This window comes from Chelonia mydas, chromosome 1, assembly GCF_015237465.2.
Source record: "Chelonia mydas isolate rCheMyd1 chromosome 1, rCheMyd1.pri.v2, whole genome shotgun sequence".
NCBI classification, from domain to species: Eukaryota; Metazoa; Chordata; order Testudines; family Cheloniidae; genus Chelonia; species Chelonia mydas.
In genome coordinates, this window is record NC_057849.1 from 46,549,332 (window position 1) to 46,562,206 (window position 12,875).

The window sequence follows — 12,875 nt, forward strand, 5'->3', positions numbered from 1 at the left end:
GTATTTTAAAACATAACATGTCTCGAACAAACCTTACCCTTAACTATCCAGGCACATTTGTTCCCAGAGTCCACACAATAGCAATGTGATGGAATAGGTGGAACACCATTCTGGAAGCTGGCAGGGAAACAAGCATAAAAGTGTTCTACTTTGCTTCTAGAGACCTTGCATATTCACAAGTAGTGACTTTTAAAGCTGAGCAGAGTTTAAAGGATTTATTTGAACATTCTTGTGTGTGTACTTTGTTCTCCTCAAGAGCAGGCAAAAGCATGCTGATATTTCTATTAAAATTAATCTCTTTGCAAAATAGCAAATATCCAGCAATTTTACTTAAATGGATCAAAGAAGGGTCACACGTTTTCTAATAAGTATATAATGTGGCATTAGTATTAATACCTTAGATGACTACAAATTATTTTACTATACCTGAAGCTCGTTATCTTCTTAAGTGTCCAAACTTACTGAACAACATAAGAGGAAATTGCTTAATTTTAGGCTACCACCACAAGATCTATCTCTTCAGTATTTAATATATAATTTTCAAGCTATCAGCAACACACTAGATAATCATTTTTCAAATACCACCAGTTCACACTAAAGATTTATTGAACTAACAAGACACGAATCATACTTCATCTCATTCCTTTTTCTTGTACTATGTGGTAGATCCTTTTCCCATATAATTTCCCTCTTGCAATTTCCCCTCTCTTGGTATTGACACTTCCTCATCAATTATTGGGAGTGGACCACATCCACCCTGACTGAATTGGCCTTCAACATTGGTTCTCCACTTGTAAGGCAACTCCCTTCTCTTCATGTGCCAATATATATTTATGCCTCTATCTGTAATTTTCACTCCATGCATCTGAAGAAGTGGGTCTTTTACCCATGAAAGCTTATGCCTAAATAAATCTGTTAGTCTTTAAGGGGCCACCGGACTCCTCGTTGTTCATCTATTTTTATCTCTTTCGGGCAGGGTGTTTTATTCCATGTTTGAGCAACCAAGGAAACTCAAGAAAAAATGATGTTGAACACGGACTAAAACCAAGAATTGTTCTATAAATAATCTTATAACAGTTATTTTTTCAATCAGAGGGGAACAAGGTTTGACACTTCACCAGTTTTCATGATTGTGAAAACACACAAACCAGTTACAGACCCAGTCATTAATTTTAGATCACCACCAAAATGCACTACAATATTCTTTTATTTAGTTTACAGAAGAATCTATCAGTACAGGTTGCAGAAAGAAAATGTTTAGTGCTATTTACAATTTGTTTTAAAACTCTGCTCTATACAAATTTAATTCTGATCAGTATGAACAATATTTTTGTAGGCCTATGGCATATAAAGCATTTCATCAAAGCAGTAACAATGGGTAAAATAACCTGATTACATTTGAATGATGCTGACCATTTGAAAAAACAATTACACAGAACATCTGTAAGGGCTGTGAACACTTATTAAGTACAGAACACAATGTCAACCTGTGACTTTTTTTTATTTTTTTATTTTTTTTAAGGCTAATGCTATTTATATGGAATATTGTTTTATTATGCTACACGCCAATCCATATTTAAGTTCTATAGTTATGCATTTTATAAGATTTTTATTAAATATATTCTACACTTATTTGTAATTTCATCCAGGAAGAATTCTTCCCGAGTGAAAAAAATATAAAATCTTTTATATTTTTACAGGTTTAGATGAAACTAGCTCATGCTTTAGTGCTGTGCAAATTTCTTTAGCATATCAACCTTTAAATTATTGATATGAAATAAAATGGCATCCTTTTTAATTATGTATGCCTTTAAAAATCAGCTTCTGATTTTAATACACTTGCAAGCACTAATACCAAATGCAGATTACATAAAGAAACAAAACTAGTACTATGGCAAAGGTTTTTTTCTTTTAACTTTAATAATTCTTTTGAAGTCTCTTATGAGTAAGCATGACTCTGGACACAGATACAGAGGAGTAAGAATTACCGAAAAACATCAATTGCTGATATTCAAATACATAAAATTGATTAGTAAATGAAGTCTTCTAATATTTATGCACAATAATAAAAGCCTATGAACTACAGGAAATTACCCCTCCCATATTAAGGCTAGGAAATGCACTCTGCACTTGTTTGTGCTGTATGAACAAGCACTCAACTAACGTAGGAGAAAAGAGTGCATATAATAATGAAAAAAAAACCAGTTTCAACAGCCCTCTACAGAGTGCTTTTAAATTACAGGCACATAGTTTTTTTTGTTTGTTTGTTGCAGTGAAAATATATATAGCGAGGCTCGGTTTAGTTAGTATTCTGTGCCAGTTCGGCCACCAAGGTTGACTTGGTAGAATTGACTTCAGTTTTTCCTTTGAGTTGGCCATTAGTGAGCTTTTTTAAATTATGGATTCTATTTTCCAGTGTTGTATTACATATTGTAGATTATTTCTATGTGTCTCAAATATCATTAGAGATTGCCGAAGAGAAACATACTGTCAACTGTTTTTAGTGCAAATTGCATCTAGAAAGCTTGATTGATTAGTTCCGGTTAATGAAGATTTTTGTGGCAGCAAAATGGTTTCTGCTGTGGAAGAGAACACTAACTTTTTCTGGAGATTGAACGCATTCAAGAACTGATGTATTACAAGATTATTCAGCAAGAAAAAATAGAAATAAAATCATAATGCAATTGTTCATAGATCTCTCCTTTGAAAAAGAGAATAATGTGACAGTGTTTATGTAATATTTCAGTTCAATGGATTTACTGACAGGCTCTTCCTAAAGATGTTTGACGCAAGGCTGGCCCTCTTCTATTGCAGCAGCATGAAAGACAAAGACTATATTACATCACACTTAGCAGGTAAAGCAGACAGAGTTTACAGGATCACACAGCAATTGCTCTCTCCAGTTTTTTCACGGTTCCTCTGACCTGTGGAACAATGAAAAGAAGATTTGCTTGCAAGTCATTTACAAAACATTCAGTTGGGGTGAGGGGGGGATAATCGTTAATGATACAAGAACGATGCAAAAATTTTATCTTGTGCAATTTTATAAGCTCTGGAGAATACAAAAAATGTTACTCAGATACATAATTAAGAAATATGCTTTTTATTTTAGTGTGTCCAAAAACATTTGGTTACTTGCTTGACAGGAACTATTCATAAACCATGACGATTTTTCTCCTTTCAAAACAACCAATAGAAACCATGACATTTTTGAACACGTGCCTATGCAGCTGAAGTTGGAAGCTCACCTACTGTATAGCCTACCTTGAGAGTTTGGCTCTGGCAATGTCTCTCTAGCCACCAAATGCATCACTGTTGTCTTGCCAAAAGGAAGTTTTAATGCTGTGTGAAAAATAGAGGATGATTTATTAACACAATCACTCTTTTCATCACTACAGAACACACACAACTGAATCCATAACTTTAACTGGATTCGCTTGTTTCACAGCTTCCTATTTCTCACTTTACAATTCATACTGCTTATTTACCAATCCTAGAAAGAAGTTTTGTATAAATGTTACATAGATCAGAGTCTTATAGAATGATCAGATTAAATACTGTGCTTTTAATGTTTGTCACTGTGAGAATGATAAAGTTCTGAGGCCTGACCCTGCTCCTTTTGAAGTCAGTGGTACAATTCACTTCAGTGGGAGCAGGAATGGTCGCTTATACCTTGATTCAGCAAAGTGCTTAATTTTAAGCATGTGATTAGGCCAATGTGACTAATTTAAACCATAATATAAACACTTACTGTCAAGGAATTGAACAGCACACTAAAGCGTGCATTACCAGAACCCTGACATTTTTCCATTCTCTTGAAGAGTAAATAAGCCAAATCTCCGCTGATATGATGTGATGTTTACAAATAATTTCATGGAAGCTCTCATTGCGATGCCTCATGCTTTGACACTGAACACCCATCACATCAGTAGTACGTGAGAACCGTGCATCTCCAGAAACTTTAAAATGTTGTTTAAAACCAGTTGTTTAAGACAAAGTGTTTTCCTTCATACTATTACTACTCTGTATCATTGAAATTGAAAGAATTTAAAAAATCTGATTTTCTTTTCACAATTCATTCCACTCTGCAGTAAAACTAGATGGTCAGCTTCATATTCCAGTTTTCATAATATCGTGTTTACGTTTTCAACACTCTGGAGTTTTGATAAATATTCCACTGCAATCTCACTGACTGAAAAAACAAAACAAAACACAAAAAACCACAAAAGCATTTATACCCTATTCATATTAGGTTTGACCCACCCTTTTTCAATGCTCCCCTCAAGGCTTCTATGTTCTGGACCACAGCTTTGTGACAGCATTTGTCAGGATGGTTATTTGTAAAAGTTTCACACATTTCTAGAGCTTCACTTTCTCCTGAGGTTTTAAATTTTCCACTATAAATTAGGAGAAAAATATCTTCCGCTGCATGCTCCATTAAAAAGATCAATCAATCAATCAGGGAATATCATCAGCAATAGATGAACCAGCTCAGTTTCTCTTTAGGAATTCAAGGTACTTCCTCCCCAGTCCCTTAGTACTTGTGCCCAAATACATAACCACTGTGACTTAAAGCAGAACCTTAACCTCTAATGAGCAGGTCACAGCTTCCATTTTCACCTCACAGTCTGCCATCTGCATTGAGAAATAATCCATCTCACAGTAACTGCGGAGGGAGGATGGAGAGTGAGTATCCCAACAGTCTCTCTTTTCCATTTCAGATCAGTTTATTGCAGATCCGAGAATCAGATATAAAACTAAACCTGGCACTTGCTGGGCAGAAACACCTGATCCCTAGTTTAGATGGACTAATGTAATGAATTTAGTTCTAAGCAGCCAAACATTCTCTTTGTAAACATTTTCATTGTAAAACAGGCAATTATCTTAACCGGGAGAAAGAGAGACATTGAAACCCCTTTGAAATACAACTGACATCTGTACTTCCCCGAGAACAAGCTACGTAGTAAACTAAGGCTATGTCTACACTACACTGCTGTTAGTGACATGGCTGCATCACGACAGCCGTGCCGCTAAGAGATGTGCCGTGTAACCGTTGTTTGTCGGCTCTCCTGCTGACAACGCGCTGTTCACACTGGCACTTGTCACGGCAAAACTTGTGTCTTTCAGGGGAGGGGGGATTAACACCTCGGAAAGACAAAAGTTTTGTCATTCAATTGCCAGTGTAGACATAGCCTAAATCTGAAGGATGTTTTTACCCTATGGAAAGCTGCCTGTGCCTACACATAAAGGCTGTTGATAGTTCTAAGTCTGAAAGGAATAAGTATTTTGAGTCTTTGATACAACTGATAACTCTACAAAGGCTATATTAACAAGTCAGTTAAAGAAGAAAATCCCTTTATATCTAGTTTATGTGAACTCTAAGAAGCCATGATTAGAGAAAGACCAAAATGTTACAAACTAATCACATTAGGGAAACGTTACCTAAACTCAAAAGGACACTAGAGGAGACTATGCTTTGATTAGTGAACTGTGGAGCTTGATTATTTACCGTAATTAAGCAAAAGTGTGCTAATATTTCAATTAATGGCTTGAATAATTTTTACACAAGTCCTTGTCAATGGTTTCTAATATTTCCCTGGACTGGGGTACAGGAAGGGAGACAGAAGCATCTTTGATCTATGCCCCAGTTCTCCTTCCCTGTTGACTTTTTTGGTTCTGTTTCTCTTTTCCTCAACCTTGATATTATTCTCTTAATTTAGTTCTACTCTCCTGTCTCTGTAATAGTCTTTCTTCTGCCTTCTCTCTCCAGTGTCCTCTCTCTCGTCTTTTTTTTTAAATAAAAAGAAGAAATATTAGAGCAATTCTCTATTGCCTCCTCCCAGTATCTGATTGGAGAAGGAGAACTTCTGAAATTCAGTACCTCATGTAAAATTAGTTCAACCACAAGCTACCAGTCTAATAATCAACTATCAACAGTAATGAACTGTTGTGGTGGCATCTGGACAGCATGCTCTCTTCTCTCTCCACCCATCTTTTCACACACTGACTACTGCAGCAACAGAAAATGATGGATCTGGCACTTCTTGCAACAATGACACTGCAGACTTGAGAGACAAACGTTTTTTTCTATTACCGTTTCCACTGATACTTTTGCTGTTTCCTCAGTCATTCTTGCATCAGCAGATACTTCAAAAGATGCGTTAACACAGGCTGGCAAACAAGCTCAAGACTTTTTTTGTTTGTTTGTTTGTTTTAAGCTTCAACTTCAGTCAGTATTTACAAGATAAAGTTTGAGTTTAGAAGTAGAAAACTGCCACACTTTGACAAAAAGAACCAAAGATGATATTTAGTTCCCACAGAGACAATCTGAGGGTACTGTTGCCTCTCCAACTGACTAAATGACTTTCAGTGGTGAGCAAGCCCAAACTCCAGTCAATATTCACTAACCACTGGAGACAAATGAAATGCTCTTTATAAATGTTATAATTCAACACCCCTAAAATCCTTGGGTGAAAAGCACTATAGAAATGCAAAATATTATAACGTCATGAGAAACTGCATACTGGACTAAACATTAAGTTACTATTTTCTTTTGTTATGAAATGTATCCATGTTGCTTTAGTAAAGGTTGAATCAACATTCCTTTTCAGGAATTTATACCTCAGACGTATAATCCTACTCCAGGTTGAAATTTATTACATTATTTCATTAGTGTTGAAATAAATGTTTAAAAACAAACCTCTAAAATATAACAGAAATAAACCTTTGCAACACATGAAATATCCCTGGGGTGAAGCTGTGATGATTAAATTGCAATACATCAGTGAGCAGCAATCTGAACTAATGACAGGTTTCAGAGTAGCAGCTGTGTTAGTCTGTATTCTCAAAAAGAAAAGGAGTACTTGTGGCACCTTAGAGACTAACCAATTTATTTGAGCATAAGCTTTCGTGAGCTACAGCTCACTTCATCGGATGCATTCAGTGGAAAATACAATGAGGAGATTTATATACACACAGAACATGAAAAAATGGGTGTTTAGCAGCTAAACACCCATTTTTTCATGTTCTGTGTGTATATAAATCTCCTCACTGTATTTTCCACTGAATGCATCCGATGAAGTGAGCTGTAGCTCACGAAAGCTTATGCTCAAATAAATTGGTTAGTCTCTAAGGTGCCACAAGTACTCCTTTTCTTTTAATCTGAACTAAAATTCCTTGATTCTAAGTATGCATTTAAAATACATGAAACTGTCTTAATGTAGCAATCAAAAGCATGCTAGCTATTCTTTTCCAGTGGAACTGGATAAATAACATTGACTCTTGTTCGTACTGTGAAGTCCAGTCTGATCTCAGTTAAGAAAGTGAGTAACAGTGGTGCACAGAAACACCTACAGATGAATACCAAAGAACATCTTGTATAGCCATCTTTGGCTGGAGAATGATAATCTGAGACAAGACACCATGGGAGGAGAACCTGATGATGATCCAAGATTGGGGTTGGAGGGATGAGGCAAAGGGTAGGGGAAAAGAGGCAATATCTTCACTGATGCTAAGAACACACTACTTCTCACTACTTTCACGAGTGGGCCATAAAATTGCACAATAGAGATTACGTATATTAACTAACTGAAGCCTAAATAAAAATTTCACAAGTAAGTGAGAGTTACTACTAAGCAGTACACAGTGAAGTTTATCATTATCTAGCCAGTATATAAAGCAGCATTAGAAAACTGAACCATATGGAGGATAAATTGTCCAAAAGGAGATCAGCAGCCCAGGTTAGTAATGGCTAAAAGCAGTTATCGGATAGCAGTATAGTAATCTATTTACAATGAATTGGTGGCTCCAGTCCAGTTCTTAATGGAGAAGTATCCATATCACAACTAGCAAAAAATGACAACCTGGTTACCATTATCAGCAAATAGGGCAACAATTAAAGGGGAAAAATAGAATGAACTGCCCTGTCATTCTACAGCTAATCTCTCCGAGTTGGTGTGGAGGCACATTGACAGGGCACATATGAAACTTTCCCCGTAATATATTGCATTTGTTTTCCAGAGTCTTTATATTGTGAGATATTGTGGGATGCCAAAGACTTAAGTTTCTAACTAGTGCCACCACAGAGTGATAGAAAACAAACAAACCAAAATGATAAATACAAAGGAATAAAAAGTCATTCCAGGTTTACCTTTAACTTCAGACAGCTACCCCAGGTATGACTTTATATTACATTTTCCCCTCCCTGTGCATTCATAATTACCAACAGCATTAACAGAAGGAATTTGTAGACAGAGAGAATAGGCCCTTCAGCTCACTTCTTAGATTTGGTAAGAGCAAAGAGAAGAGAGATATATTTTCTTTAGACATTGATTTTACTTAAGATTCATATAGCTGCCACCACCTCTGAAAGGAAATATTGTTAATTACAATACATTGTACTACATTCTGATAAATAAAAAATAAATCTACAAAATATAACTAGAAAACATGACACAAGGGGGCACAGTTGAGCTGTATTTCCTCACCATACAAAGTGAAGCCATTTACTTTTGTTCTCACATAACTATACAATTGTATCCTTGGGACAGAGCTAGATAGCAAAAATATTTTCCCTCATTCTAATTCACAGGGTGTCTTTCTTCATTACACTAAGTTCCCTAGTATTGTTTAGCCAATCCTCATAATCTTTATCCATCATTTTTAATATACTTAGAGATTTCTGAAATGGTTTACACTATAAATGAAGTATATGAGAAGTGGAATAAAATCATCCCTCTTCCATTAAAAGACAATAAAGATAGCATAACTATTCCTTATGTGAAAAAAGAATTAATTTACACAGTGATATATACCATAGTCTAACACCCGATTCTAGCAGGATGGAAAAATATAAAGGTAACAAGAGTATCTCATGTTATGCTGCAGCAAAACTGTGCAGAAAACCATGCTGTGACCTTGAAGTCTAGAGAGGGTTTTACTTAAATGAGAATTTACTGTATTTTAAATAAATATTCACTTTGTCTGGGGAAAGTTGCTAAATTATACTACCCAAGTTATTTCATTACCTCCTAGTGTCACATTGCCATGAAGAAAGCGTCCTTGATAAATAAGCCGCAGAATATTTGGACTGCTGACCTGCTCTTCTTCCCAATCTGAAAAAGAAGGAAGAGGGCTTTGTCAGAAACAGCCCAGCATATGTATCGTTTGTTTATTTCCCACCCATCCAGGGTAGAAAAGAGAAAACAGAACTCTTCCAGTTCAGTACTAACAGGACAGTGCGGCCTGCTGCTTAGTGGAGAGGATCTGAAGTTAAGACTCCTAAATTCTGTTCCTAACTTCCCCATTCAATCTTGGGCAATAACTATTCTGTGCCTCACTTTACTTCTGCTTGATTAGTGGTTATAAGTGATATATATGGTTATAAGTTCCTATGCAAACTATTTTTAAATGGATGATAAGGAAGACACTTCCTGTTCCCATTCAGACTCAATATCCATCTGGTTAATTTAGTTCCATTTTCCTGCAGTGGCAGGAGATTCTCAATCTCTCTGCCTTCCAACATTCAACTGGCTGAGTTCAGCCTCAGTCTAGGACTGATAAGCAGCCACATATATAGTGGGAACACATCAGTTCTCTGATTTGAAAATCATTTAAAATCAGTAAGCAGAAGTGCTCCTCTCTGTGGCTACTGGGCAGTGTTGGATTAGATTTAGCCAGTTGAATTTCCAGAGGGCATAATGAACTGAACATACCCTGAAATTCCTGGAAAAGCTGAATGGTAAGCATCTGACCCTTGCAGAAGAGAGACATATTGATAGATTTCAGGAAATTTCTCATAGCACAGTCTGTACAGATTTATGTACCACAAATTAGCTGTAAGAATCATGTATTTTCCCATGAAGTGTTTTAGCTAAAGTAAATAATGTATAAGATTAGGTGATCACTTATTATTCCTGTTTGAAATTTCTGTCAATTTTCAAAACAAGTCAGCGAATCTGCCTTAAGTTTTAAGGGTAAATATTGCAAAACGTTAACAAAATTATTTAACTTCAATCTGCTCTTTCAGAATGCTGACCAGGTATCTGATACCAACTGTTCACAAATCTGCTTCTGCTCTGCTCCATCTATTGTAACATTTATAAAGCACACACGAATATTCAAGAAGGGATAGGAGAAGCCAACCTGTATGCCCAGAATACACAATGGATACAATGGGCAGAGAGGAAAAGAAAATGAAACGGGGGTGTTGGGAAAGGTATTTAAACATTGTGGAAAGTGTGCAACCAGCATCTGGTAGGAAAAGATGCAGGAAGAGAAGAGTGAAAAAGGAACTATTACAATTGATGTCTGTTCACTTTTAGAGGCATCAGGCACAATGACACATGATTAGAGGTGTACAGAGCACTACAAAGTTCGGGCTGACATCAGAAACAAGTATGAGCGGAAAGTGTGTAGAAGTGGCAATATTTACTAGATGCCTTACAAGATATGATCAACCTAGACAACTGAAACCATCTGAAATTCAATGTTTTCATTTACTACCTGTTTTAATTGCAATGCATTGATATGCTGTCAATAGAGTAGCTAAAATGAAGTGTTACAATTATCCTGATTATTAGTATCAGCTATTTATCTGCTTGACGAAACGTTATCTATAATTTTCTGCTTTAAGATTTCACTTCTCTGACTACCATCTGGACTGCAGTACTAAAGTTTAGCCAATTTGTAGTACTAGAAAGATGCAATAATACAAGAGGCCAGAAGATGAAAAGTGGCAATTTGGTATATTAATTCCTGACTGATGATCCACCGTTTTATGTTTTTAATCCCTGCTCCTTGGCAGAGTCTCAGGAATTCTTCCCCTTAAACAGTCACTCGGGATATTTAATTTTCATAATGAAAACACTTCTCCACTAGCTAAACCAATGAAAAAAAGTTCAACTGAAAAGTGTCATAACGCTTATCAGATGATCATCGTAAGAGAAAATTTAATTATTCCAACAAGGATAAAGTAATTTTAGAAAAGAGGGAATAAAGAGAAACTTTTCTAGCTTGGATATCAACTGTCTGTCTGAGCAAATGAATCAAACTGGACAGCCTCACTGGGAGTGAGGAAGTTTTTAAATTAAGAGTATTTCAACCTATACATGGGGGGAAGGGAATAGAAGAGAGGTGGCTTAAGCATGATAGTTTATAACCCTTTAAAATCATCAAATTTAGGCAGCTGACAGGACATTTCAGATATATGGCAAAATTCTGCCCTCAGTTGCAGTGATGTAAACCGAGACTATCTCCACCAAACTCAGTGATGTTAATTTGGATCTGTATTATTGTACCTAAGAGCACAATTTCGCTCATATCTCTGAAAGACCCCAAGGCAAATTCATCTCTGCACATCTTATGGACAAATCAAACAAATAAAAAACTTGGGGGAACAGATTCAACATAGTCACCTCTTTAAATAATTTTAATGTGTCATTCTAGGTCAGTTATAATCAACTCTTGTAACAAAGATAGTTTTCAAATTTTAAAGAACAAGAGATTATTCACATATGCTCATTGCTTGGGAAGGCTTAAACAAGTCAATAATTAATTTCAGAGCTGCCTCAATTTTAAATAATTCCAGTTTCTTCCTCTCAGAACTAACCTAACACATGAAATGGGATTTAAAGAGATGGAGAAGAGAGATCACAATTTCACTGACAAATCTAGGCACTGTACTTTCTCCTACAATATAAATAAGGCCATTAGCAGCTATTTGTTCTAAAGATTTACATACACATAACAACTTGATCTGTAATCATATTCAGCCTATGAGCCACTTCTCTTGTACATGTTGCATACTATGATCACACATTAACTTTAGCTGTCGTTCCTTAGGTAATATGGAATGGCTTTCTTCCTATTAAAATACGTAATTTTCTTCATTCTTTGTTATGTGTACAAGGTACAAATCTCAGTTTTAATTGCTGCTGCAAAAGTCTGAAGTAGTCAATGTGATGAAATGCTACTAATTAGATTCATTGACACATAAATAAGAGTCACAAAATATAAATCCCTGATTCTGTGTTACATAGTGCCTGTTATGCGCCTTAATAGCTAGGCAGGGTGCCGACTTGAAACTGCAATGTAATATACTCAGGAGTAAATTTAAGAGGAAAAACAGTTGTTTCAGTCATTACTAATTCACACAAATGCACACAAGATAAATTTTATTTTGTCAGTTGTATTCCAGAAGCACACTAAAACGATGTACAGTAGATACTGAGTTGCCATACCAAAGAGAAACATTGGTCCAGCTAGTTTGGTATAAAAAGTCTCCAACAGCCGTGTCTCTGTATCTAATACTTTAGAGGACCACAAACCTCCTCATTGTGCTTTTTGTCAACTGTGTAAAACTGCATCAGGGACAGCAAAATTCCTTCCTAACCTTCAGAGGAGACCAGTTTAGGGCCTAAGCATGAATTATTGATACTCCTATTGACATAGAAAGCACAGATGCACATTATTCCTGTTCATGTGCGGTAATTTTCTAGCCCTCTTGCAACACTAAGTTAATGGCCGCCCATGACCTCCAGTATCAGAGAATGTATAAGTATTTTCTTTCATCAAATTTAACGTCATTTCTCAGTTTTGGCTTGTGTTTTGGATTGAGGGACAGGGATATGACAGGGATATGAAGATTGCCTGATCAGTTTTTGTTGAACAATTCATTATTTTACTTACACCCACACCATCTCAGTTTATACTTCTACTTTCCAAAATAAATACTCCCAAATAATTTAAAATATCTTCATATTTAAATTTGTTCCCAGTTTTCCTCATCCTTTAAAGTCATTTACAATTGCCTTTTATCATTACCTTTTTTCTGGACATTACTGTATTTTTGTAGGTTGTTTCTGAGGCAAAGCGAT

At 35.9% G+C, this 12,875-nt stretch overlaps 1 protein-coding gene across 1 annotated transcript in view; it reads right to left on the reverse strand.

The window, feature by feature from the left end:
• Window positions 1–1,189: 1,189 nt before the first annotated feature.
• Window positions 1,190–12,875, reverse strand: part of UBL3 (ubiquitin like 3) — a 76,026-nt gene continuing 64,340 nt past the window's right edge. Inside the window, exons 3-5 of the mRNA XM_027827129.3 lie at window positions 9,027–9,113; window positions 3,265–3,342; window positions 1,190–2,924 (exon numbers count right to left, since the gene is read on the reverse strand). Of these exons, the coding sequence (XP_027682930.1) occupies window positions 2,872–2,924; window positions 3,265–3,342; window positions 9,027–9,113 (218 nt within the window). The 3' untranslated portion in view covers window positions 1,190–2,871. The remainder of the gene's footprint in view (window positions 2,925–3,264; window positions 3,343–9,026; window positions 9,114–12,875) is intronic.